At 47.5% G+C, this 27,147-nt stretch overlaps 2 protein-coding genes across 2 annotated transcripts in view; one reads left to right on the top strand and one right to left on the bottom strand.

Moving 5' to 3' along the window:
- Positions 1 to 6,825: 6,825 nt before the first annotated feature.
- On the bottom strand, positions 6,826 to 11,846 carry CRIPTO (cripto, EGF-CFC family member). The gene is made up of 6 exons (XM_003818454.5): positions 11,271 to 11,846; positions 10,115 to 10,167; positions 9,896 to 10,030; positions 9,409 to 9,523; positions 9,202 to 9,311; positions 6,826 to 8,159 (listed from the first exon to the last, which is right to left on the bottom strand). The coding sequence occupies exons 1-6, from the start codon at positions 11,303 to 11,305 to the stop codon at positions 8,041 to 8,043; spliced, it is 567 nt and encodes a 188-aa protein (XP_003818502.3). The 5' UTR covers positions 11,306 to 11,846; the 3' UTR covers positions 6,826 to 8,040.
- Positions 11,847 to 21,934: 10,088 nt separating this feature from the next.
- The window catches only part of LRRC2 (leucine rich repeat containing 2), a 53,651-nt gene continuing 48,438 nt past the window's right edge, over positions 21,935 to 27,147 (top strand). Inside the window, exon 1 of the mRNA XM_003818453.5 lies at positions 21,935 to 23,036. The gene's annotated coding sequence lies outside the window, so the exon portion shown is untranslated. The remainder of the gene's footprint in view (positions 23,037 to 27,147) is intronic.

Raw genomic sequence — 27,147 nt, 5'->3', positions numbered from 1 at the left:
GTCTCTCAGCCATGGATACCAGCACAGTATTTGGGGTGTCTCCCAGGTCCTGCAGGAGCAGTCCACTTCCTTGAGAGGGTCTGTGGGTCCTCTCGGGATTGCCGGTTTGTTTTTGCACTCGTTCTGGAGCTAAAATTCACAGTGTGAGCCTCCGCATGCTACTCTGTCCATCCGAGTTGGAGCTGCAATCTCAGCACTACATTTTAAGGCTCATAACCACTTCGTAAGGCCTATTGACATCCATGCCAGCTTTTAAAATGTGGGCTGTCTTTGCTGTGCTCCTTGAACAGCCTGTGAGGTTGTCAGCCCTGGGGTGCCAGTGGCAGCCCAGGATGCTCTCCCCATTGTGTGTTGTGGGCTGCCTCTGATTAAATGGGGGTTCAAATCCTTTAGCTCCTGACTTCTCAGCCACACTTGCCAGGTCGGTAAAGCTTCCTTCACCTTCAAGTCTTCTCACGGGTTGTTCCTCCTTCCTCTATCTGGTCCTCAGGTGCTCAGCAGGGCTGACCCTCAGCTCTTTCCTTTCCTTAGCAAACAGTCATAGAGGGCTCATCCCTGAGCTGCCAAGCCCTGCCCTTGGCTCAAGTGCTGCCTTCCCCAGGGCCTCCCCTCCATTCCTCCTGTTGGCTCTTTTGATGAAATTTGGTAGTCTCTTTTTATTCTTTTTAATTAACGAGTGCATGTGCAATAGCTGACAAAATCTGTACAGCTGACTACTCTCCAATGTTGGTAGAATCAGTGTAGGGCCAACTGGTTTTGTCAGCTGTAGAAATGTTTAAAGGTGAAGCTTTTACAAAATGATAGCTCCAAGACAAAACAGTGAGCTCACAGGTAACTGCATTCTTCCTGTTTGCTCATAGAAGGCACCTGGAAACTCCCCACTGGCTGGTAGAATTTGGTGTGACCGTGTCCCTGCTCCCCCATTTATAGAGGGGACAGACATGAACTGTCACCCATGCTCTGGGGGCGCTACAGATGGGAGATGTTCTTGCAGAAAAGTGTGAAGAGTCAGACTCCCTGGGTTCTCCCCACGCAACCTTTTTTTCTTGTTTTGTTTTTTTGGTTAAGACTTTGCTGAGGCCAGAGAGGAGCCCTACCAGAGAATGTTGACAAATGGGAGTAGTGCATGGCTCCTGATTAATGTCTAAGCTAAGAAAGAAGCACTTAAACATTAACTGTTGTTTTTTTTTGGTGGAGACGGGGTTTCGATGTGTCGGCTGGGCTGGTCTCCAGCTCCTAACCGCGAGTGATCCGCCAGCCTCGGCCTCCCGAGGTGCCGGGATTGCAGACGGAGTCTCGTTAACTCAGTGCTCAATGGCGCCCAGGCTGGAGTGCAGTGGCGTGATCTCGGCTCGCTACAACCACCTCCCAGCCGCCTGCCTTGGCCTCCCTAAGTGCCGAGATTGCAGCCTCTGCCTGGCAGCCACCCCGTCTGGGAAGTGAGGAGCGTCTCCGCCTGACTGCCCATCGTCTGGGATGTGAGGAGCCCCTCTGCCTGGCTGCCCAGTCTGGAAAGTGAGGAGCGTCTCTGCCCAGCCGCCATCCCATCTAGGAAGTGAGGAGCGCCTCTTCCCGGCCGCCATCACATCTGGGAAGTGAGGAGCGTCTCTGCCCGGTCGCCCATCGTCTGAGATGTGGGGAGCACCTCTGCCCTGCCGCCCCGTCCGGGATGTGAGGAGTGTCTCTGCCCGGCCGCCCTGTCTGAGAAGTGAGGAGACCCTCTGCATGGCAACCGCCCCGTCTGAGAAGTGAGGAGCCCCTCCGCCCGGCAGCCACCCCGTCTGAGAAGTGAGGAGCGTCCTCCCTCCTCGTCTGGGAGGGAGGTGGGGGGGTCAGCCCCCCGCCCGGCCAGCCGCCCCGTCCGGGAGGTGAGGGGCACCTCTGCCCGGCCGCCCCTACCGGGAAGTGAGGAGCCCCTCTGCCCGGCCAGCCGCCTCGTCCGGGAGGGAGGTGGGGGGGTCAGCCCCCCGCCTGGCCAGCCGCCCCGTCCGGGAGGCGAGGGGTGCCTCTGCCCGGCTGCCCCTACTGGGAAGTGAGGAGCCCCTCTGCCCGGCCAGCCGCCCCGTCCGGGAGGGAGGTGGGGGGGTCAGCCCCCCTCCCGGCCAGCCGCCCCATCCGGGAGGGAGGTGGGGGGGTCAGCCCCCCGCCCGGCCAGCCGCCCCGTCCGGGAGGGAGGTGGGGGGATCAGCCCCCCGCCTGGCCAGCTGCCCCGTCCGGGAGGGAGGTGGGGGGATCAGCCCCCTGCCCGGCCAGCCGCCCTGTCCAGGAGGTGGGGGGGGCGCCTCTGCCCGGCCGCCCCTACTGGGAAGTGAGGAGCCCCTCTGCCCGGCCAGCCGCTCTGTCTGGGAGGGAGGTGGGGGGGTCAGCCCCCGGCCCGGCCAGCCGCCCCGTCCGGGAGGGAGGTGGGGGGGTTAGCCCCCCGCCTGGCCAGCCGCCCCATCCGGGAGGTGAGGGGCGCCTCTGCCCGGCCGCCCCTTCTGGGAAGTGAGGAGCCCCTCTGCCCGGCCAGCCGCCCCGTCCGGGAGGGAGGTGGGGGGGTCAGCCCCCCGCCCGGCCAGCCGCCCAGTCCGGGAGGGAGGTGGGGGGGTCAGCCCCCCGCCCGGCCAGCCGCCCCGTCCGGGAGGGAGGTGGGGGGGTCAGCCCCCCGCCTGGCCAGCCGCCCCGTCCGGGAGGGAGGTGGGGGGTCAGCCCCCCGCCCGGCCAGCCGCCCCGTCCGGGAGGGAGGTGGGGGGGTCAGCCCCCCGCCCGGCCAGCCGCCCCGTCCGGGAGGTGAGGGGCGCTTCTGCCGGGCCGCCCCTACTGGGAAGTGAGGAGCTCCTCTGCCCGGCCACCACCCCATCTGGGAGGTGTACTCAACAGCTCATTGAGAACGGGCCATGAAGACAATGGCGGTTTTGTGGAATAGAAAGGGGGGAAAGGTGGGGAAAAGATTGAGAAATCGGATGGTTGCTGTGTCTGTGTAGAAAGAGGTAGACATGGGAGACTTTCACTTGTTTATCTGCTGACCTTCCCTCCACTATTGTCCTGTGACCCTGCCAAATCCCCCTCTGCGAGAAACACCCAAGAATGATCCATAAAAAAGGAAAAAAAAAAAAAACATTAACTGTTGCATGATCATTGCAACAGCTAAGTCCTGAGGTGACCTGTGAAATGGCACATATAGTTTCATAAAATAATACACAGTTGACCCTTGAGCAACATATGTTTGAATGGCATGAATTCACTTATACACGAATTTTCTTTCATCTCCACAACCCCTGAGACAGCAAGGCCAACCCCTCTTCTTCCTTCTCCTTGGTCTACTCAACATGGAGATGATGAGGATGAAGACCTTTATGATGACCCACTTCCACTGTATGAATAGTAAATATATTTTCTCTTCCTTATGATTTTCTTAATCATCTTTTCTTTAGTTTCAAGAATACAACACTTTATTTCAAGAATACAACATATAATACACATGACATACAAAATACGTGTTAATTGACTGTTATCGGTAAGGCTTCTGGTCAACAGTAGGCTATTAGTAGTTAAGTTTTGGGGGAATCCAAAGTTATACATGGACTTTCAACTAAGCGAGGGGTCAGTTCCCCTAACCCCTGTGTTGCTCAGGAGTTAGCTGTGAGGTAGAAGGGTAATTGTGGAGCACAGAAGTTGTGATCTGAGAAGCTAAATGTTCAGTTATTGAAGCAGCACGGGCCAGGCAGTATACATGTGAGAAGGTCATGGGGGCACTCCTTGGGGGTGGATTAGAGCATGTTGGCTGCTCCTGGCTTAGTGTCTGTCTGGGACTCACCCTTGACTGACAGGAACTGCTCCTCCCAGGGAAGACTCTAATGCTGTGGGGGTACAAAGTTTCAGCTCAGGTGATCCACAGGGGTATATTTTGGTACTCCCTGCCCAATTTGAGCTTGAGAAGGGCATGGGGATCAGGGATTTAGATCCCCTAGGGATGAAGGTTTGGTCACCCCCACCAGGTAAGCCACATACAACAGCAGAGGTGCTAGCTCAGGGCAAGGGGAGGCAGAATGGGTACAGGAGGGAGATGTACCTCAGTTCTCTGTTGTGCTCTGAGATCAGCTGCAGGAGAGGGGACTGTAGTCTGCCCCACCAACCCTACTCTGTTAAAGTTCACCCAGGAAAACTGATCATTCAGAATCCTGGAGGAAATGGAACCAGCAGCATGAGCGGTGGACTGTGATGAGACCCACCTTCCCCCAGAGGCTGGGGGTGTTAGGTATGAACTGTCCTTAACTCAAAGGAGTCCACTTACCCAAGGCCATGTGCCCTCCCGGGGGCAGCTTGTGCTCCATTACCATTGATGCCCGGGGTTGGCGGGGGGAGGGGGGGCTAGAAAGACCTGGCTTCTTGCTTCAGCTGGGGACAACTCTGAAGGGCCACCCCAGTTCCAGAACTCCCCATCACACGCAGCAATGCAGGTGAGGTGTCTGCTGACTGCAGCATCAGTGTTGCCTCTCCCTGGCTGGCAAGGGCTGCACCCAGGGCACTCCTCAAGAAACCTCTCTGGGATGAGTCTCTTTGGGAACCTCATCTCAGACACGTTCTAAAGCAACTGCTTCTACCAGTGTTGCGTTTCCTCTAATTTTCTTTTTTTTTTTGAGATGAAGTCTCACTCTGTCGCCCAGGCTGGAGTACAGGGTGGGATCTTGGCTCACTGCAACCCCTGCCTCCCAGGTTCAAGCGATTCTCCTGCCTCAGCCTCCCCAGTAGCTAGGATTATAGGCACACACCACCACACTCAGCTAATTTTTGTATTTTTTTTTTAGTGGAGATGGGGTTTCATCATGTTGGCCAGGCTGGTCTCAAAACTCCTGACCTCAAGTGATCCATCCACCTCGGCCTTTTCCCAAAGTGCTGGGATTACAGGCTTGAGCCACCATGCCTGGCCTCTAATTTTCTTTTATTTAACATGCTATTGTAGTTTAAAAATTTTTTTTTTAATTACCCATAATTATCCTATTCAGAACTGACTGCTTTAATATTTTTATGTTTCTTACCTTTTAAGAACTCTAGTTGAGACCATACTGTCTTCTCCCTTTAACACCTGACATAGTATCTTAAGCATTTCTCCAGAGCATTAAAAATCCTTTCTAAAGATGATTTTTTAAAGGTGATGTAATATTCCATGGTGGAGGCTGAGCTCTGATAAGTAAACCATTCTCTGATGTCAGGCCTTTAAAACAGCACCCATTGGCTGGGCATGGTGGCTCACGCCTGTAATCCCAGCACTTTGGGAGGCTGAGGTGGGCGGATCACAAGGTCAGGAGATCAAGACCATCCTGGCCAACACGGTGAAACCCCGTCTCTACTAAAACAACAACAACAACAACAACAAAACCCCTAAAAGTTAGCCGGGCATGGTGGCGGGCGCCTGTAGTCCCAGCTACTTGGGAGGCTGAGTCAGGAGAATGGCGTGAACCCGGGAGGCGGAGCTTGCAGTGAGCCGAGATTGCGCCACTGCACTCCAGCCTGGGCGACAGAGCGAGACCCTGTCTCAAAAAAAAAAAAAAAAAAAGTTTGACACATGCTACAACATGGATGAACCTTAAAGACACGATGCGACACAAAAAGACAAATAGCGTATAACTCCCCCTACTGGAGGTATCCAGAACAGTCAAATTCAGAGACTAAGTGTGGTTACCGAGGGCCTGGGGAAGGGCAAAGGGGTAGTTAATGTTTAATAGGTAGAGTTTCAGCTTGGGATGATGAAAAAGTTTTGGAAATAGATGGTGGTGACTGTTGCACAACAATGCAAATGTACTTAAATGCTACTGAACTTACAAATGATTAAAATGGTAAATGTTATGTATATTTTACCACAATAAAAATAAGTTGATATAAAGAAAAGCATAAGCACAGATGATGTGGCTTAAATCAAGAACCCATCTCTGTAAAAAATAAGCAAAATTAGCTGGGCGTGGTGGTGTGCTCCTGTGGTCCCAGCTGCTTGGGAGACTGAGGTGGCAGGAGTGCTTGAACTCAGGCAGTCAAGGCTGCAGTCAAGACTGCTGTGAAGGCACCACTGCAGTCCAGCCTGGCAGACAGCATGAAACCCTGTCTCAGAAAAAAATAAATTCTATTTCTGGCCCCAAAAATGTTTTTAAACCCTCTGTGGCAAATATGCAGGTAAAAAGAGAAGAAAATGTGACATTTATTGAGAATCTATTTTGTATAAATGTTTTAACTATTTAACTATTTTATGTCACTTAGTTCTAATACTGTGATGTAGGCATTAATCCAGATTCAGATTAGGAAGCTGGGTCCCACTGTCAGTAAGTGGCCAGACCACCTTCCAAATTCAGCCTGTCTACCTCCTGATTTTGTGCTTTCTGGTACACCTCACTGCTTCATGCTTATTCCATTTTACTTTCTTTCCATTGGGCATTGTAAAAAATGTCACCTATTTGGCAGTTTGCATCTGCAGGGAATTAATTTGGAAAAACACAAATTATGGTACGTAAATAATAGAAGCAAATCTTGTCCTTCACAGAAGAACACACACGTCAAAGCTAGAAACAGAACTGAGCACTCACCCGGGACTTGGCTCTTCTGGTTTCCTCTGTTTTGAGCCAGATGTAGTTGCCATATTCCATATGAAATCAGTAAAAATCAATAAGGTGAAAGGGTTCTGTGACCAGTCATGGTAGGGTATGGGGAGGGAGTTGCCAGGGACTTTTAGGACCCTGGAAAAGATATAACACATCCTCACCATGGTACTTTGGAAAATGCAAAAAGGGCATCGAGAGCAAAAACCTACCACCATAAAGCACCTCACCACCTAGAAATAACCAGTTCACATTTAGGTCAATATAGTTTTCATTTTTACTGCGCATACACATATATACAATGTATTTTAAAAATGGGCTTTACAATATGTAGTTTGATCACTTGGTTTACAACTAAATATATTGTGAACATTTTCTCTTCTACAACAGTTAAAAGAATTGAATAGCTTGGAGGAAACACAATTTATTAAGCAATCTTGTTGGGGACATTGAGGTATAATTTTTTTTCTAAGGAGACTTCATTCTTTTTACAATGCCTTTGGGAAAAAAAAGGGGAGTTCTTGTCTTATATAGCTTTCTATAGATGACGGAAACTTGCCCTTCCATTTAGCCTTTTTACTTGCTTCTCTACCACCACCTAATCACCAATCAAGTAACCCATTTTGTTTTTCAACCTCTCTTCTGTTTGCTTCCTCTTTCCTACCCAGTCTCGCTGCACACACGCAGATGGACTTCCATTCCTTCAGCACTCTTGTTCCTCCCCTTAAAGATGTTTTCTTTCCTTTTAAAGAGACTATTTTAATTGATTTTGATCAACTCTACTCAAAACTGTATTCTAAGGTCCACATTAGAATTAGTCTTTAATAATCTGAAGATATAATTCAACCATTTAAAAGAACATATTAAGAAGACCTTGGTAGAATTACATGTATCAAGAAACACCAGGCCTTGCACAGTTGCTCACGTGTGTAATCTCAGCACTTCGAGAGACTGAGGCGAGTGGATCACAAGGTCAGGAGTTCGAGACCAGACTGGCCAATATGGTGAAACCCCCATCTCTACTAAAAATACAAAAAAATTAGCTGGGCATGGTGACACATGCCTGTAATCCCAGCTACTTGGGAGGCTGAGGCAGGAGAATGGCTTGAACCCCGGATGCGGAGGTTGCAGTGAACCGAGATCGCGTCATTGCAGTCCAGCCTGGGTGACAGAGTGAGACTCCGTCTCAAAAAAAAAAAAAAAAAGAAAAGAAACACTGGACTTGGGCACAATGGAGATATGGCTGACTTTCTTTTGAAAAAAGAAGTAGTTTTTTGGGAGAGGGCAGGGCAAAGAGGTAAGAAGTAGTTAGTTCTGTAAGGAAATGTTAGAGACCATTTTGGAAATGTATACATTATTTTAAGGCAACTACAAATGATCATCTTTCAGTTAGGACATTGTAGCAGCAGCCTTTACTGGTCATGAAATTTGCATGATATCTAAAATTGTATTTCTGGAAATAGGTCAATGTCGATTAATAGTAGCTTTGTATAGAAAGGCAGATGCCAACTAGCATAAAAGTGGTAGTACGCGCAGACAGTGGTAGTTCTGGAGTCCTGGAAGCCACGAGGTGCTCATCCATCACAAGGCCATCTGGAAGGTAGGGATGTTTGGTCATTAAAGCAAACCTCTCTGGCAGTTCATCCTGCTGCCCACAAACGTGGCATATCTATACACCTACTGTGAACCTGCTCTTCTCAGGACACTCACACCTGGAACCTAGCCCAGTGGTGATGGCCTTCACTTGCAGGAATGAGCACAACCTGGTTAGATTCTGATTGGGCCCCATGTTCCAGGAAGAGAACATGTTCCCTACACATCCAATCACCCAACCCACACTTATCAAACACCTATCCTGAGCCTGACACCCAGGATGCAAATGGCAGAGACACAATCCCTGTCTGGATTGGGGAATTCCTTCCTGTTCTCAGTGAAATGTTTGCTTTCATTTACTTCCTGGACTTGAATATTTTCCATTTCTAACATCTCCAAGGCCCAGAACTATAATAGGTCTCTGAATTTGGGGGGCCTTAGAAACCTGGCTCAGGCTAGGGTGGAGAGAGGACTGTCACCCTCTTTTCCTCTCCAGGTGCTGCCCTTCTTTTCATTGTATTCCTCAAATCAGTAAAAATCAATAAGGTGAAAGGGTTCTGTGACCAGTCATGGTAAGGTATGGGGAGGGGGTTACCAGGGACTTTTAGGACCCTGGAAGTTTCTAAAGGACTAGCAAGGGGCCAAGCCTCTGATAGAATTTGTAGGCTCTAAATGAGCTGCCCATCCTGGTTTGGGTCCCCCTACCCAAAGGAAAGGAACACCAGAGAACATCTCTTGGTTAAACAAGAGACCGAGACTTGTTTATTTTCCTCAATAGAAGTTCAGACCATAAAATGTCAAATAGACTTGAAATACATCTCTATCTGAAAGGCAGCAGGACTAGCCAGGTTCCCGAGGAAATAAATATCAAAGAGGCCAAGGCAACTATTTCATCAGGAGTCTGCGATGCTTTTATAAGCAGAACTTTGGCTGCCAGGCTCTAGCAAGACAAGAGGTACAAGGAGAGCCTGCTAACTAAGCACCCCCCAAGGCAACTACGTAACTTCAAAGGGCAAAAGAAAGAGGAGAACCTCCCACTTACCGCAGCCGGGTAGAAATGCCTGAGGAAAGCAGCGGAGCTGACCGTGCCAGCATTTACACAGGGAACACTTCTTGGGCAGCCAGGTGTCATGGCGCACAGACCCACAGTTCCTGAGAATGAACAGGTAAGGCGATAGCCTTGGGTCTGAAATTTCCACTTCCCTTTCTCTCTCCTCTCCACGGCTCCCCGCCCCTCTGAATTGCTTACTCTTTGCGCACATCGTGCTCACAGTTCCGTCCGTAGAAGGAGGGAGGGCAGGCACAAAAGGACCCCAGCATGCAGGTTCCCCCATTCAGGCAGCAGGTTCTGTTTAGCTCCTTACCTGAAAGGTAAGAACAGATGACTGAGGGTGTAGGGATGGAAAAGTGCAAGGGCAATTCCTGTAAGCGAAGGTTAATACAACACCAATGTGTTGTATCAGAGTAAGACTCTGCGCCTTTGAGCAGAGAAGTCATTTTCATGCATAGGCCAGTGGTGGTTCTGGGTTCCCCAGCGTGAAGTGGACTCAGGTGAGGAAAACTGCACTCTAGGGAAGTAAAATACACAATCCCTGTCTCACTTCCAAAACCAAAAGCAGTCCAGCACCCGCCCAGTTCCAGAACCAGGTGCCCTTTTAGGTGAAAGAGTGTTGGAAAGATACTCAGGAGACACATGAAGGGCCAGGGCAGAAGCATCGAAGTCAGGCAGTTCTTACTGTGCTGTATCCCCATGGGCGGCACACGCTGGGAAGACCGAGGCCGAATTGCAGGCTCCTCCTGGGGCCAAATGCTGTCATCTCTGAAGGCCAGGTCTCCCCGAGATGGACGAGCAAATTCCTGATGGCCCAGCCCTTAACGACAAAATCAATTCATGGAGTCTGTATTTTAGGCCACATAAAAATTGAGAGTGATCAAAAGAACAAAAGGTCTCTCACCGGCAACTAATCCCAGTTCAAAGGCTTTAGAAATGGCCATGATCCAAATCACACTAGGAAGAGGAAGTCAGACATGAGTTAGCCAAACAAAGGAAATAAAACCTTTCAAGTTAACACCCGGGTCCTCTCATCACAAGGACAAGACCACAGATCACTGAAAAGAAATTGTAGAGCACCATCTTTCTTTTTTTAATGGCTAATTCATGTAACAAAGAAAAATGTTGAAAAAAAGTCACCAATATCCAAGTCTTTTTAATATATATTATTATTTCTTAGGCCCTGTCCTCACATAAGTACCTAATTTTAAGTAGGTATATGTCTTTTATCTTCTATTTCATATGTTTTCCCCTGCATACAATTTTCATATAAGGATTAAAAAATAGCTGCATCCCATGTTACTGATGAATCATTTTACAAACTACTGTATTTATTTATTTATTTTTGAGACGGAGTTTCGGTTTTTCACCCAGGCTGGAGTGCAATGGTGCAATCTCGGCTCACTGCCTCCCCTCTCCGGTTCAAGCAATTCTCCTGCCTCAGCCTCCAGAGTAGCTGGGATTACAGGTGCCCGCCACCATGCCTGGCTAATTTTTGTATTTTTAATAGAGACGGGGTTTCGCCATGTTGGCCAGGCTGGTCTCCTGACCTCAGGTGATCCACCCGCCTCCACCTCCGCCTCCCAAAGTGCTAGGATTACAGGCGTGAGCCACCGCACCCGGCCAAACTATTTTAACCAATCACTTAAAAGGTTTTTAGGTAAAAAATGTGGGGTTTTTTTTTTTTTTTTTTTTTTTGCTATTATCTTAATGGTTTTGCCAAGTATTGAATCTGCTTATACCTTTAATCTTTTCGGAAGATTTTAAATTTGGTTGTAGTATTGACCTTTATTTGTACAAGAATAAAGAAGCACTATTTCATAGGCAGAGTCATTAACATAAAATGAAAATTAACATTAACACGAAAATGTTAAAAGCCAATGGCAAAGTTAGAAGTAACCATGTGAAATTCCAGGTCTTTCAGGAAAAACAGCAGTGCCGTTGGCAGCTCTTTTAAGGCTTGAGCAAGAGAAAAATCAAATGACAGATGTAGAACATTATTTCCTAAGCTGGCAATCTCTAGCAATCAAAAAAAGTTCACATTCAAGATTAGCTCATACCTGTAAGAGAAGCGGGCCATCTTCCTGCAGTCCATAGCTTTTAACAATTAGGGGGAAAAGAGGCGTTAGCATCGCTTTAATTCAGAGTCATTGCCAAAACAGCCAAAGGAAAACATTCATCTCCTAAAGCGAAAATGGCAATTTAAGAAGAAAATGAGAAATTCGCATTCCCCAGAAGGTCGTAGCAGAAGCAGGAGCAAGGCGTCCAGGGGAAACTGGAGGGCTTTCGGCCTTGGACGTTTTGACCTTGAGCTGGAGACTCAGCCTTTCCGGGGATTCTCCTTCTTCAACAACAAACCCCAGTCGGGGCGGGGAGACCTTTCAGGTGGGCGGGACGCCCACCAGCATGACAATGGCCCACACGCGGGAAGAGGAGTCTTGTAAAACTGTGGTTAACTAGCCCTTATATCTCTATCATTAGTTGCAGGCTAAAATGATCAGATGTACTCTTTTGGGAAAAAAAAACAGAAAAAAGAAAAATCAGTTTCTCTAATCAAGTTGGTGATTCCAGGTTGGAGGGGTGGTGGAAAGTAATTGCTTTAATTAGGAAAACCTGAAAATGTATGGGTCTCAAGGCATTCGATATTTTATTTTATTTCAGGAAGTTTTACTTCCTGAAACTTTCTTCCACCTTTGTTTTTCCAGAAGGGTGTTTTGAGCCCCGTACTCCCCCTGGGGGATACCCGGGTGGCCAAGAAAGGGGTGCTCTCCGCCTGAGGAGCTAGGTGTGTGTGTAGGGGGAAGACTAGGAAGCTTGAAACTGAGATAGAAGTTCAGGGTCAGGAGGGGTTCCTTGGGGGCTCCAGACTTGAAGTGCAAATTCCAGGCGGACCTGAATTCCTGAAAGGACGCGGGAGCCGGCGCCAGGTGCCCGGGAGAGGGGAGGGGCGGCCAGGGGCGCAGCCGCTGGGACTCTCCAGTGGGAGTGCCGGCCTGTTCCAGGAAAAAGTTCTAGAACCACCGCAGTCCGGCATGGGAGGCCATTTCAGCCCCCAATCACGGGAATTTATTTCAGCCTCCCAGCTCCCACAGGGCGGCCTCTTCCAGCCCCTCTCCGCCTGGCACCACGACACCGAGAATTACCCCCGGACTCTGATGTGCCGCTTGCAGGGGTAAACGTGTTTATTGAGTGGTTCCACTAAGCGCCAGACGCCCCAGATGGAGAGGCGCGTCTATGAGCCGGAGTCGCCTCACCTAACATTTCAATCCTCCGGGTTATTTCATGTGTTATTAAATACGCCCAAAGTCGTTAATAGTTTCTAAATCGCATTTAATTCCAATTTCTAAAGGAAAGCCTGACGGTTACTTAATGTTGCCAGGCACACAAATGCGAAACTTTTATTAGTTGTTTCCATCCATCTCTGTTTATTGGATTTAGGCCTCGGCAGAAAGAATTGGTAGCATCTGAGGCCATTTCAGCGTCAGTGCCTACCTGTGTGAATGCCATGGATCCACAGGTGCTGGGAAGAGGTGTTATTTACTTCTACACATGATTTTTTTTTTTTTTTTTGAGACAGTCTCCCTCTGTTACCCGGGCTGGAGTGCAATGGCACGATCTTGGCTCACTGCAACCTCCACCTCCTGGGTTCAAGTGATTTTCCTGCCTCAACCTCCTGAGTAGCTGGGATTACAGGCGCCCGCCACAACGCCCGACTAATTTTTGTATTTTTAGTAGAGACAGGGTTTCACCATGTTGGTCAGGCTGGTCTCAGATTCCTGACCTCGTGATCCACCCGCCTCGGCCTCCCAAAGTGCTGGGATTACAGGCATGAGCTACCGCGCCAGGCCTTACACATGATCTTGGGAGAAGCAAACGTAAAATAATTTGTATTGGGGGAGTGAGGCCCCATCCAGTCAATGGTGGGATGCAGCAACATTTCCAACTCCACAGCAGTTGACTATTTCATTCCTGCTGCGCTTCGCCTCCTCCCTGTGTGGCCTTTTCAGGTGAAACGCTTCAGGTAGCATGCTGAGATTCACAGGGGACAGGGGAACATGGCCTGAAGCTCTAGGAGGCCGGAGGTGGGGGAGGGCTCCGCAAAGGAGAAGGCTAGCCCTGGAGCTGCAAGGAGGTTTAAAGATGTTACTCAGTGTGGTACATTTGTAAGGTAGCTTGTGCACCACAGTCCTCACCAGTCCAAGGTGCTAAGTAGATAAGTAGCACCCACAATATTAGTCTCACTTTATGGACAAGACAACTAGTTCTATTTGGGGATTTGAATGTCTTGTCTTTAGAGACTGGGCAGGCCTGTGGCAGAACTGGCAACAGAACACACCCCTGCGTTGCTATTTCCTTATCTAAAGCTCTTGTGGAATTTTTAGAGCTTAAATAGGACCCCTGGAAATCACTGCATTTTCAGAGGAAGTAACTGAGGTCTCCAGTCTGGCGATGTTGGCATTGACGGGACCAGAACCCCAGGATGCCAGCTTTTCAGCCACACAAAATCCCTTCTCTAAGGACCAGAACCCCCTGAAGAGATCCCCATTCCCCATAGGTACTGACTGCAGAGGAAGCCAAGTGGATCCAGGGTAGTCAGAGCCTGGGACAGGTTTTGGGATGGGGGGTGGGGAGAAGGGGAAGGGAAGGGCTGTGGTGTTTAAGAGAGGTTAGATATTTGCCGTTGGGCTGGAGATGTAAGGGCTATTTAACAGGTATTTGATGTCTACTACTGGGCGGCCTGTAGACTGGAGTTTGGCTCTGGAGAAACAGTTGTGAGAAGTGACCCCACTGTGAGGCTGGAGAGAAAGAACAGTAATTGTTGATTCTAATTGTACTAACTGCAAAAAGTTGTTGCTGCCTCCAGGTGGGGGAATTGAATGACTACCCTAGGATGGCCACTGGTCACCTCTGCTTGGTCACTGTTGAAACTGGGCTGCTGGCCAGCCTCCAGGCCAATGAGTGCTTTGTGTCAAAAGGTCAGGCCTAGGATTGGGAAGTGCTGTGCAACGGGGGTTCCCCAATCACAGGCAGCCCATCTCATCCCTTACGAAAGGCACTGAGAGCAGAAAATGAAAAACAATGCTCTTGGTGTTGGCCATTTCTTGGTACTGCCCTTGAGACATTGTGTATTAAAAACTGGGGCAGAATTGTGTTTAAAAATCACACAAATAAGCATTTGACTTAAAACCATCCAAACAAGAATGGTGGAATGAAATACATCATAATCAAAGGACAGACTTCCTGTGTCTGCCTAAAATTCAAGGAAGAAAATAAACTTGGAGAATGGGATCAATTTTAGCTATCAAAAGCCAATTCGACCTTGTTTAAATGGTTGAGAACACGTAGAACTAAATTCCAACCAAAGAGTTAACAAAAGAATGCCATGTCTGCACTACAATGACAGTATTTCAAGGTAAAAGCCTCCTTTTATCATAGGGCACTTAGGTCTTAGCTCTGTCATTGTTCCCTTGAACATCCAGGCAGGCCAGAAGATAAGAGAGAGCAGAGGGGGTGGGGGAATTCTGTATATGTATGTACCCTCCAGCTGAGGAATGTCAGGGCCTCTAATTTCATCAAGCTTAGCTTCTGTTAACACCTGAGCTACACTCCTGCGGAAGCATTATCCACCCAATGTGTCCTGGCCACACTTCATTAACAAGTTAATGGCTTTCTGTTTTCACTGGCAAACTTACAAATTGCAACTGGAAACTTATTCTGTATTTGCCAAAGGTCTCTGTGTGGGACATAAAAGGACAGATTCCTGCATTCAAAAATCTGCAATTTCAGTGGGGAAGACATGCTCAAGCAAGTCATTTTAGAGCCATATTGTTACATAAATGGCGTAAGAGGAATGGAGAAGGGCTTAAGAGAGGACTTCATTTTTTTCCGTGCGCCATGGGGGCTGTATCATATTTCTTCCTATGTAGACATAGTATACATTATTTTATCAATGAATAGACATGACATGTTTCCACGTTTTGTGGTGAACTTCCTTGTACATATATCTTGGTGAACGCTTGAGAGCATATTCCTCTTGTAAATTTCTAGCACGGGAATTGCTTGGTTAAAGGGTGGACGCTTCCAAATTATTTTCGAAGAAGCCTGCACCAATCTCCTCTCCGCCCCTCCTCCCTCCCCCTTGAGTTGGTATTGAGAGCTCATCTCCCAAGGACTTACCAGCTCTGGCTGCAGCAAGCATCTTAAGTTTTGCTAATACAGTATGTGAAAAGTAGTGTTTCGTTGTTGCTTGGTTATTGGGTGTTTGTATTTCATTTTCTATGACCTGGCTGGTCCTTCTTACAGAGCACTTGGACTGGCTTCTTTGAGACTCAGCCCAAATTTCATTTGCTCTGGGAAGTCCTTGTTGAGACCATCCTCCCTACTCCAGCTTCCAGCTGTTCTGAGAGCCCTGTCCTGGCAACCACTGTCCCCAGATGTTATCTTGTCTTCACTGCATATATATATACATATATATATATATATATATATATATATATTTTTAGATGGAGTTTCAGTCTTTCTGCCCAGGCTGGAGTGCAATGGCGCGATCTCGGCTCACCGCAACTTCCGCCTCCCAGGTTCAAGCGATTCTCCTGCCTCAGTCCCCTGAGTAGCTGGGATTACAGGCATGCGCCACCACACCTGGCTAATTTTGTGTTTTTAGTAGAGATGGGGTTTTATCATGTTGGCCAGGCTGGTTTCAAACTCCCAACCTCAGGCAATCTGCCTGCCTCAGCCTCCCAAAGTGCTGGGATTACAGGCATGAGTCACCTTGCTTGGTCTCACTGTGTTGTAAACGGCTTTGTGTGTGTGTGTGTGTGTGTGTGTGTGTGTGTGTCTTTCACCAACTCTTCCCCCTATCCTTTATTCCCTTGACTAAGAGGTCCAGAAATCTGGTCTTCCAGAAACCTCAGCTTCTCCAACCTCTAGTGCAGTGTTTACCTGTGCTGATTTTCTTTTGGCTTAGTCTTTCTCCACCAGCCACATCTCTGACAGACACATATTAAATCTCAGCCCTATTTTCTAAAATGGGGGTGGGGCGAGGGCAAGGTCCTTGAGAGGTGCCACATGAAAACAACTTGTTTCCTCAAGCCTGATCCTAGAAATAAAACAAAGAATACCCTCTTCCCCCAGCAAAGAAGGGAAAAAAGACAAATTTGAAATATGTAACCCAAACCACCACTGATATTCTGGGCTGAATTCTGGGCAAATTGTTAAGAGTATTTACCATATACAGCTGGGCGCGGTGGCTCACGCCTGTAATCTCAGCACTTTAGGAGGCCGAGGCGGGCAGATCACGAGGTCAGGATATCGAGACCATCCTGGCTAACACGGTGAAACCCCATCTCTACTAAAAATACAAAAAATTTGCCGGGCGTGGTGGCGGGCACCTGTAGACCCAGCTACTTGGGAGGCTGAGGCAGGAGAATGGCGTGAACCCGGGAGGCAGAGCTTGCAGCGAGCTGAGATCGCGCCACTGCACTCCAGCCTGGGTGACAGAGTGAGACTCCATCTCAAAAAAAAAAAAAAGAGTATTTAACACATATAAGACAAGATAATTTTGATGTACTTACTGGGAACCATGTCAGACTATGGAAAATCTGATTTAACCTTTTTTTTTTGAGATGGAGTTTCACTCTTGATGCTCAGGCTGGAGTGCAATGGCACGATCTTGGCTCACCACAACCTCTGCTTCCCAGGTTCAAGCGATTCTCCTGCCTCAGCCTCCTAGATAGCTGGGATTACAGGTGTGCGGCACCATGCCCGGCTAATTTTGTATTTTTAGTAGAGAAGGGGTTTCACCATGTTGGCCAGGCTGGTCTCGAACTCCTGACCTCAGGCAATCTGCCTGCCTTGGCCTCTCAAAGTGCTGGGATTACAGGCATGAGCCACCGTGCCAAGCCCTGATTTAGACTTTTAGACATGGCTATAATTTAGAATTCTTTTATACCAAAATCTTAATTTTTTTCAATTAAATTCAACAAATATTTACTGATCAGCTATCTGTGCTTAGCACGATGGGGTAGACAGAGATTTCCAAGGTAGGGCTCCTGCTCCCATCTTCCCTCCCCCGAGATAAGACAAGCCCAGTAATCTAAATGAAGTGCGATTTTAGTGTGATCAGTAAGCTGCTGATGGTGAGAAGGCAGTCACTTCCTAATTTCCTAACAACCAAGTCAAGGCCATTTGGCCCCAGCAGACAAATAGATGGACAGACAGACTCCCAGGAGTTAGACTTGGGAGGCAAGCTGGGGTCTCACTTGGTTTTCATGACCTGGACAATCTCATTTAAAAGTGCTTCTTAAGCCGGTGGGGTGGCTCATGCCTGTAATCCCAGTGCTTTCGGAGGCCAAGGCAGGTGGATCACCTGAGGTCAGGAGTTTGAGACCAGCCTAACCAACATTCAGAAACCCTGTCTCTGCTGAAAATACAAAATTAGCCAGGCGTGGTGGCCGGTGCCTGTAATCCAAGCTACTCAGGAGGCTGAGGCAGGAGAATTGCTTGAACCCAGGAGGCAGAGGTTGTGGTGAGCTGAGATCAGGCCATTGCACTCCAGCCTGGGCAACAAGAGTGAAACTCCATCTCAAAAAAAAAAACAAAACAAAACAAAAAAAAAACAAACAACAACAATTAAAAAAAAAGTGCTTCTTATGTGGTGGATTTTGTATTTGATCACATACAGCTCTTAATGGCTATTTTATTTTTTTGAGATGGAGTCTTGCTATGTTGCCCAGGCTGTAGTGCAGTGGTGCCATCTTGGCTTACTGCAGCCTCTACCTGCTGCTGGGTTCAAGTGATTTTCATGCCTCAGCCTCCCGAGTAGCTGGGACTACGGGCATGTGCCACCACGCCTGGCTAATTTCTTTTCTTTCTTTTTTTTTTTTTGAGACGGAGTCTCAGTCTTGTCTCCCAGGCTGGAGGGCTATGACACAATCTCAGCTCACTGCAACCTCCACCTCCCGGGTTCAGATGATTCTCCTGCCTCAGCCTCCTGAGTTGCTGGGATTACAGGTGCCTGCTACCATGCCTGGCTAATTTTTTGTATTTTTAGTAGAGACAGGGTTTCACTATGTTGGACAGGCTGGTCTCGAACTCCGGACCTCAGGTGATCCACCTGACTCGGCCTCCCAAAGTGCTGGGATTACAGGCACGAACCACCACGCCCAGCCCTACTTTGATTTTTAGATCCCACAAAGAAGTGAGAACATGGGATGTTTGTCTTTCAGTGCCTGGCTTATTTCACTTAACATAATCATCTCCAGTTCCATTCATGTCATTGCAAATGACTGGATCTCATTCTTTTTTATGGCTGAATAGTATTCCATTGTGTATATGTACCACATTTTCTTTATCCATTCATCTGCTGATGGGCACTTAGGTTGCTTCCAAATCTTAGTTATTGTAAACAGTGCTGCAACAAACAGGAATGCAGATATCTCTGATATACTGATTTCCTTTCTTTTGTGTGTATACCCAGCAGTGGAATTCTGGCTCATATGGTAGCTCAATTTTTAGTTTTTTGAGGAATCTCCAAACTGTTCTCCATAGTGGTTGTACTAATTTACATTCCCACTAACAGTGTACAAGGGTTCCCTTTCTCCACATCCTCACCAGCATTTGTTATTGCCTGTCTTTCGGATATAAGCCATTTTAACTGAGTTGAGATGATATCTTATTGTAGTTTTCATCTGCATTTCTCTGATGATCAATGATGTTAAGCATCCTTTCATATGCCTGTGTGCCATTTGTATATCTTCTTTTGAGAAATCTATTCAAATCTTTTCCCAGTTTTTTTGATCAGATTGTTAGATTTTTTTCCTATAGCGTTGAGCTCCTTATATATTCTCATTATTAATCTCTTATCAGATGGGTAGTTTGCAAATATTTTCTCCCTTTCTGTGGGTTGTCTCTTCACTTTGTTGATTTTATCCTTTGCTATGCAGAAGCTTTTTAACTTGATGTAATCCTATTTGTCCATTTTTGCTTTGGTTGCCTGTGTTTGTGGGGTATTTGTGTGGTTGTGGCCTGTGGTTATGGCATTGACCAGACCAAGGTCTTGGGGATTTTGCCCAATGTTTTCTTGTAGTAGTTTCATAGTTTGAAGTCTTAGATTTAAGTCTTTAATCCATTTTGATTTGATTTTTGTATGTGGTGAGAGATAGGGGTCTAGTTTCATTGTTTTGCATATGGATATCCTGTTTTCCCAGCACCTTTTATTGAAGAGACTGTTCTTTTCCCTAGTGTATGTTCTTGGTTCCTTTGTCAAAAATGAGTTCACTGTAGGTGTGTGGATTTGTTTCTGGGTTCTCAATTCTGTTCCATTGGTCTATGTGTCTGTTTTTATGCCAGTACCATGCTGTTTTGGTTACTATAGCTCTGTGGTATAATTTGAAGTCAGGTAATGTGATTTCTCCAGTTTTGTTCTTTTGCTTAAGGTAGCTTTGGCTATTCTGGGTCTTTTGTGGTTTCATATAAATTTTAGAATTGTTTTTTCTATTTCTGTGAAAAATGTCCAGTATTTTGATAGGGACTGCATTGAATCTGTAGATTGCTTAGGGTAGTGTGGACATTTTAGCAACGTTGATTCTTCCAACACATGAACATGGAATGTTTTTCAATTTTTTGGTATTTTCTTCAATTTCCTTCATCAGCGTTTTATAGTTTTTATTATAGAGATCTTTCACTTCTTTGGTTAAGTTAATTCCTAGGTATTTAATTTTATGTGTGGTTATTGTACATGGGATTACTTTTTAAATTTCATTTTCATATTGTTCACTGTTGGCCTATAGAAATGCTACTGACTTTTTTTTTTTTTAGACAGGGTCTCTGTTTCCCAGGCTGGAGTGCAATGGCACAATCTCGGTTCACTGCAACTTCTGACTCCTGGGCTCAGATTATCCTCCTACCTCAGCCTCCCAAGTAGCTGGGACTACAGGTATATACCACCATGCCTGGTTAATTTTTGTATTTTTTTTTTTTTGTAGAGATGGGGTTTTGCCATGTTGCTCAGGCTGGTCTCAAACTCCTAGGGTCAAGCAATCCACCTGCCATGGCCTCCCAAAGTGCTGGGATTACAGGTGTGAGCCACTGTGCCCAGCCTGCTACTGGTTTTTGTATGTTGATTTTGTCTCTTGCAACTTTACTGAATTTGTTTAGTTTATCAGTTCTAATAGTTTTCTTGTGGAATCTTTAGGTTTTTCCAAATATAAGACCATATCATTAGCAAACAGATAATTTAACTTCTTCCTTTCCAATTTGAATGCCCTTTATATCTTTCTCTTGTCTGATTGCTCTAGCTAGGACTTCCAGTTCTATGTTGAATAACAGTGGTGACAGTGGGTATCCTTGCTGTGTTCCAAATATTAGAAGAAGGGCTTCCAGTTTTTCCCCATTCAGTAAGGATACTAGCTGTGGATCTGTCATATATGGCTTTTATTATGTTGAGGTATGTTCCTTCAAAACTCAGTTTTTTTGAGGGTTTTTATCATAAAGGAATGTTGAATTTTATCCAATGCTTTTTCAGCATCAGTTAAAATGATCATATGATTTTTATCCTTTATTCTGTTAATCTGATGTATCGTGTCAATTGATTTGTGTATGTTGAACTATCCTTGTATCCCAGGCATAAATTCCACTTGGTCATGGTGAATGATCTTTCTAATGTAGTGCTGAATTCGGCTTGCCAGTATTTTTGTTGAAGATTTTTGCATCAATATTCATCAGAGATGAATTTTGACCTGTAGTTTTCTTTTTTTTTGATGTGTCTTTCTCTGGTTTTGGTATCAGGGTAATACTGGCCTATAAAATGAGTTTGCAAGTATTCCTTCCTCCTCTATTTTCTGGAATAGTTTGGGTAGGATTGGTATTAGCTCTTCTTTAAATGTTTGGTAGAATTCAGCAGTGAAGCCATCAGGTTCTGGGCATTTTTTTACCGGGAGACTTTTTATTACAGCCTTGATCTTGTTACTTGTTATTGGTCTGTTCAGGTTTTGAATTTCTTCCTGATTCAATCTTTGTAGGTTGTATGTACCTAGAAGTTTGTTCATTTCTTCTAGACTTTCCAATTTATTGGCATACAGTTGCTCAATGAGTGGATTTTTAAAAGTAAAAGAAGGAGACAGAGAGGGATTGATATAAAGTTATTTGTTACGAATTTTCATTGGTTTACAGAAATAACATTGATAAGTGATTGGCTATATATCCTTTAGCTATAGGGTGTGGTTATAGTGTCTGGCGTGTTGCTATTAGGCTAATTTACAGCTACTTGTGACAATAGCAAGTAATTTCAAGAGATGAAGACATAGCTCAAAGAGGGGAGTAGGGCATGAGTGCAGTTTCATTTTAATGTCTCCTTGGGCCTGATAATGAAAAAAACTTGCATTTCTCAGATAAAAGTCCTTTTTTTTTTTGAGACAGAATTTCGCTCTTGTTGCTCAGGCTGGAGTGCAATGGTGCGATCTCGGCTCACTGCAACCTCGGCCTCCCGGGTTCAAACGATTCTCCTGCCTCAGCCTCCCCAGTAGCTGGGATTGCAGGCGCCTGCCACCACGCCCAGCTAATTTTGTATTTTTAGTAGAGACGGGGTTTCTCCATGTTGGCCAGGCTGGCCTCAAACTCCCGACCTCAGGTGATCCACCTGCCTCGGCCTCCCAAAGTGTTGGGATTACAGGCGTGAGCCACCGTGCCCCACCAAAAAGCATTATTTTCAAAAGGCCAGGCACGGTGGCTCATGCCTGTAATTCCAGCACTTTGGGAGGCCGAGGTGGGCGGGTCACCTGAGGTCAGGAATTCTAGACCAGCCTGGCCAACATTGTGAAACCCCATCTCTACAAAAATACAAAAATTAGCCGCGCGTGGTGGCAGGCGCCTGTAATCCCAGCTACTGGGGAGGCTGAGGCAGGAGGATCGCTTGAACCCGGGAGGCGCAGGTTGCAGTGAGCCGAGATCACACCACTGCACTCCAGGGTGGGCGACAGTGAGACTCCTCTCAAAAAAAAAAAAAAAAAAAAAAGAAAAGAAAAGAAAAGAAAATAATGCTTTTTAAGGAAATGAATTTTAGAAGTATGACACATATATCACACAAAAGGTATTTTTCAGTTTAGGCTAAGGGATATGAGGAGCCATTGCCATTAAGGATCAGGACGTGTTCACATGGACTCCTGGGAGCAGCCAGGGAGTTGATTACTGATTATTAACTTGTCATATTTTCACGATGTCGGCTATCAGCGAAACATATTTGGCCAATTAGTAAAGTATCTAAAGAGAACCTAAACTCACATACATTTTAGGATATTAAAAAGATAAAATGTAACGGTGAAATTGAGACCTTCGATGTCTGCTGCTTCCAACATAGAAAACACCTTTACATTCCCTTGGTCATATGGCTTTCAAAGCCTGCGTCTGGCTGGGTTCCCAGCTTAGCGTGCTGAGCACTCGGAACCCGCTGCCTTCCATTCCACACCCTCTGGGATCTCCAATGTGAAAATGTCTGGCCCTGGGTAGGAGGCTGCAGATAGTCCCTGGGCCGGGGCTCGCGCTGGCCGGCTGCAGCGCGCAGGGTGCCAAGCCCTCCCCTACGAAGTCTGTTTTGTCTCAGGCTGGGCTGAGTCACATAGAATAGATAGATAGTTGATTTAGCACATGTCCTCCAGATCATATTATCCGCCTACAAATATAGCCTGTTAGCGCACAGGCACGGGAGGCTTCTTCCGGCTCGGCCGTGCTGCTCAGCGGGTGTAAACAGCCTCTGCGGTGTAAACAGCCTCTGCGGTGTAAACAGCCGCGGCGGGCAGGCCAGGACTGTCAGTGCCCGCCCCTCGGGGCAGGTAAGCGCTGGGCGTCCGAGGTGGCCGGCGGGGCGGGAGCGGGGGCCTTGCGCTCCCCGTGGGAGGACGCGGGCGGATGGCCGGTGCCCCGGACGCTCAGTTGTTTAATCCTTCCTCTGTGCCTTGGTGAGCTGCAATCTGCCGGAGCGACAGGGGTAAACGTCCCTAACCGGACAGCGGCTGGGGCTTAGGCATCGACCGGTATCTGAGGTCCAGGACTATGGTGGGATGGCGAGAAAGGAGAGAGCGTGGGGAGGCAGGGGTCCCCGCGAGTGAATCTTGCTCCGGCTTAGCAGTTTCCCTGCGCGTACTGCTCCGGCGCCCAAGGCTGAGCCCAAAGCTTTCTGGTCCAAAGCGCTGTCCAGGGGAGATAAATCAACTTTGTTTGTGTCCTGAATGGTATGATTGACACATGGCCCTGGCGGGGAAGTCTTTTCTTCCAGCGTCTCACGCCCCCTGGCTTGGGGTGGGGACAGGCCTGAGGCAAGGGCGGAAAGTGACTGGAGACCCAGAGGAGGAGGAATTGTCTGGCTTGTTAGCGGCTCTGCCCTGTTGCTAGCTCTTCTGCTGGACCAAACCCTCTCCCAGAACTCAGGGACTGGGGGGTTCACCCATTATTCACCCAAAGAACCTCTGCTAATCATGCCAGGTGGAGGAAAAACCCTCGGATGCTTACATACCTCTTGTTTTTGTCTTACATTTAATTGGTGACAGGGATTCTTAGTTTCTTTTCTTTTTTCTTTAAATGATTGAACTTTTTTTTGACCTTACTAGGTGCCAGGTACTGTCTTAAGCTCTTGACACAATGATCCTACATGATGTTCTCGCCAACCTGTGAGCTCAGTGCTGTTTGCTCCATCACGTCCACATGAGAACATCAGGCTCAGAGAGGTTAGGCCATGTTCTCAGGGACATGTGGCCAGAGAGTGGGTAGGCAGGGCTCCAGCCCAGGCAACTTGGCCTCGGAACTGCCCTCTTAATCTCGTCTGGACCCTCTGCCTCCCCTGGCTGGATTTTCTAGCTTAACAAATTACAATAAAATTAATCAGATGTCCCCAGGGAAACTCTGATCATGTGGCATAAATGTCATTTAATTCAGGATTTGGCTGACTATACTGACCTTACTTGACTATTTAGCTCCTATTTATCCCCGTTTCTATCAGAAAACTCACTGCGTTCATTCCAACCCTGGTGTCCAGGCAGTGGCCTTATGTGAGGATGTAATGGAATTTGTGAGTCACCAAAGCTCCTTGGTTGTCATATTATTGCCCATTGTATCTTGGTGCCCCCAGAAATTCCCATGGGTTACAGTAGTTCTCTTGGATACAGCAAGGCTGATGATAGAGGTTTTCCTTACATTGATGACACACCTGGAAGGGTGCTTTGGAGGGCTGGGAGCTGGGCAGCCTGGGGTGGAGGGGTCCTGGGAGTTCTGAGGGGCAGGTGTGGAGGAGAGAGCCTCTCTCTGCATGGCTGGTTCAGGTGGCCTCTGGCATCAGCTCCGTCCTCCTCTCCTGCTCCATCCCTTGCTCCTGTCCCCCTCCCAGCCTCCCAGTGGGAGTGCCAAGAATGGCTTGCCACCTGCATGATGAGGTGAGTCTCCTCCCAGACTTTGTTGAGTCTCCTCCCAAACTCTCCCAGATCCTTCTTAGGATGCTCTGAGAGGTTAACCCTGCACCCACTCCACACCTCCTACCCAGCAACTCAGTGTAATTTGACAAGAAGGGAGAGGACTAGGTGACCGGAAAACCCCCCCTCCCCCTGGCATATGACTTCTGAGTGGAGACTAGTGCCCTGGTGCCAGGGGACATGTTTTTCCAGTCATGCCCTCTGGCTCTGGAAAGTGGATGGCTCTGTAAAGTGGATGGCTCTGTAAAGTGGTTCTGATATAACTGGGTTGGGGAGGGGGGTGTGGAAAGTTACTCAGCCAAACCTGCCCTGTTAGCCCTTTCCCCTTCCTCAAGGTCCCTGCAGGACTCTCCCAACCCCTCCCCCACCCTTTCTCTTTTGGCTTCTACAGGGGTTGGTTCAGCCTCTGTTGTCTAATGAACGTGCTGCGCTCAAATATATCCTTTGATGCTCTCCCCTCTAGATTGGGAACTTGGAGTCATGGACAAGGCTTCTGTCTTTCTGCATTTAATGAGTGTCCATAAATGTCACTTAGGGTTCCTAGGCATTGAAAAACAGAAATACACACTAAGTACACTGGCTCAGTACACACGGTTTCTGTGTTGAGGTTCAGAAGCAGGAGACTGGCATCTGTAGCCCTTGGACTACTCAAAACCCCCTCATTTGATGGCCATAGCACACCTCTGTCTGCAGGGGCTTGGACAAGGTGATGGAGAGGCCCCTCCAGTTCCCATTGTATGCTACAGTATGACCTGCTCAGCTGAACTCCTGGGGGACAGTCTGTGAACCCAAGTCTGGGGACTCCCAAGTGGCTGCTCCTGTCAGTAAACTGTGGCTCGTCTATGGCTTGGTCCATGGATAGACAAAATATAATGAATCAAATACTTTAACTTGCACGAAGTATTGTGATGCAAATAAACAGTAGACTGAGAAATAAAATAACAGGCGGGTTTACTTTAGATGAGGAGGCTGGGAAAGCCAGACAGGAGAAAACATTTAAGGTGGGTTCCAAGGGTGTGGGGAGGAAGCCATGTGACGTGGGGAGAAATGCTCTAGGCTGAGGGAGCAGTGTGTGCTGAGCTCTGAGGGGGAAGAGGCGTGGGGTGGATAAGCACAGAGGAGGGGAGCGGGAGGGGTGAGGTAGGATGGGCTGGCCGAGGGCAGACCATGCCAGGGGCTCACTGCCTCGGTGGAAAGCTGGGATCTCATTCTCATTTCAGAGGCAGCCCTTGGGGAGATTTGTGCCAGGTGGTGGCATGATCTAGTTCTCATTGGAAAGTGACTCTCACTATTGAGTAGAAGATGGTTTGGATGGGGTTGAGTGGGAAGCCAGGAGACCAATTAGGAGGCCTTTCCCCAACTGAGGCAAGGCGTGACACTAGTTGGTGGTGAGAAATGCATGCCCTCTAAGACGTAGGTGATAACTGGAGGTGTGGATGAATGTGTGTGTGTGTGCATGCACGTGTGTGTGTGCATACTATCTGCATAGTGGGTGGGCAGAGTGAGGAAACGAAGCAAAAGAAGTGACTTCTGGCTGAGTACAGTGGCTCATACCTGTAATCCCAGCACTTTGGGATGCCGAGGCGGGCAGATCACCTGAGGTCAGGAGTTTGAGACCAGCCTGTTCAACATGGTGAAACCCTATCTCTACTAAAAATACAAAAATTAGCCGGATATGGTGGCTTTTGCCTGTAATCCCAGCTACTCAGGGGGCTGAGGAAGAATTGCTTGAACCCAGGAAGTGAAGTTTGCAGTGAGCTGAGATTGTGCCACTGCACTCCAGCCTGGGTGACAGAGTGAGACTTCATCTCAAAAAAAAAAAAAAAAAAAAAGAAGTAACTTCTAGATCTTCTAGATTATGATGGAGTCATTCCTGAGGTGTGGAATTAAGGGAGGCCTAGGATGGACAAACTCTAAAGGAGCAAGTTTGGAGAACATCATGTTTCTTTGAGATATGTGTGAGACATCCAAGTGCATATTCAAGGAGGCAGCTGAACATGCACACCAGATGGCACCAGAAGTTAAGACTGATTTTTAAAGTGTCTTTTATAAAAATCCACTGTCTTGGTTATTTATTGCTGCATAACAGTTTATTCTAAACTGTTAGTTTAGAATAACACACATTTATTATCTCACAGTTTCTGAGAGTCAGAAATCCAGGGCAGTTTAGCTGAGTGTTTCTTGGCTTAGGGTCTCATGAAGTTGTGGTCAAGATGTCCACAGGGGCTGCCGTCATCTGAAGGCTTGACTGGGGCTGGAGGATCTGCTTTTAAGACAGCCCCCTCTCATGGCTGTTGACAGGAGGCCTCAGTTCCTCTCCTTGTGAAGCTTTTCCACAAGGCTGCTTGAGCATCATCATGACATGGCAGCTGACTTCCTAGAGTGAGTGATCTGACAGAGAGTGAAGACCTAGTCTCAGAAGCCACACACCATTACTTTCACCACATTCTAGTCATTAGAAGTGAGTCACTAAGTCTAGCCC

Source organism: Pan paniscus, chromosome 2 (assembly GCF_029289425.2).
Source record: "Pan paniscus chromosome 2, NHGRI_mPanPan1-v2.0_pri, whole genome shotgun sequence".
Lineage (NCBI taxonomy): Eukaryota > Metazoa > Chordata > Mammalia > Primates > Hominidae > Pan > Pan paniscus.
The sequence above is the reverse complement of the archived record's forward strand: the minus strand, read 5'-3'. Positions and strand labels throughout refer to the sequence as shown.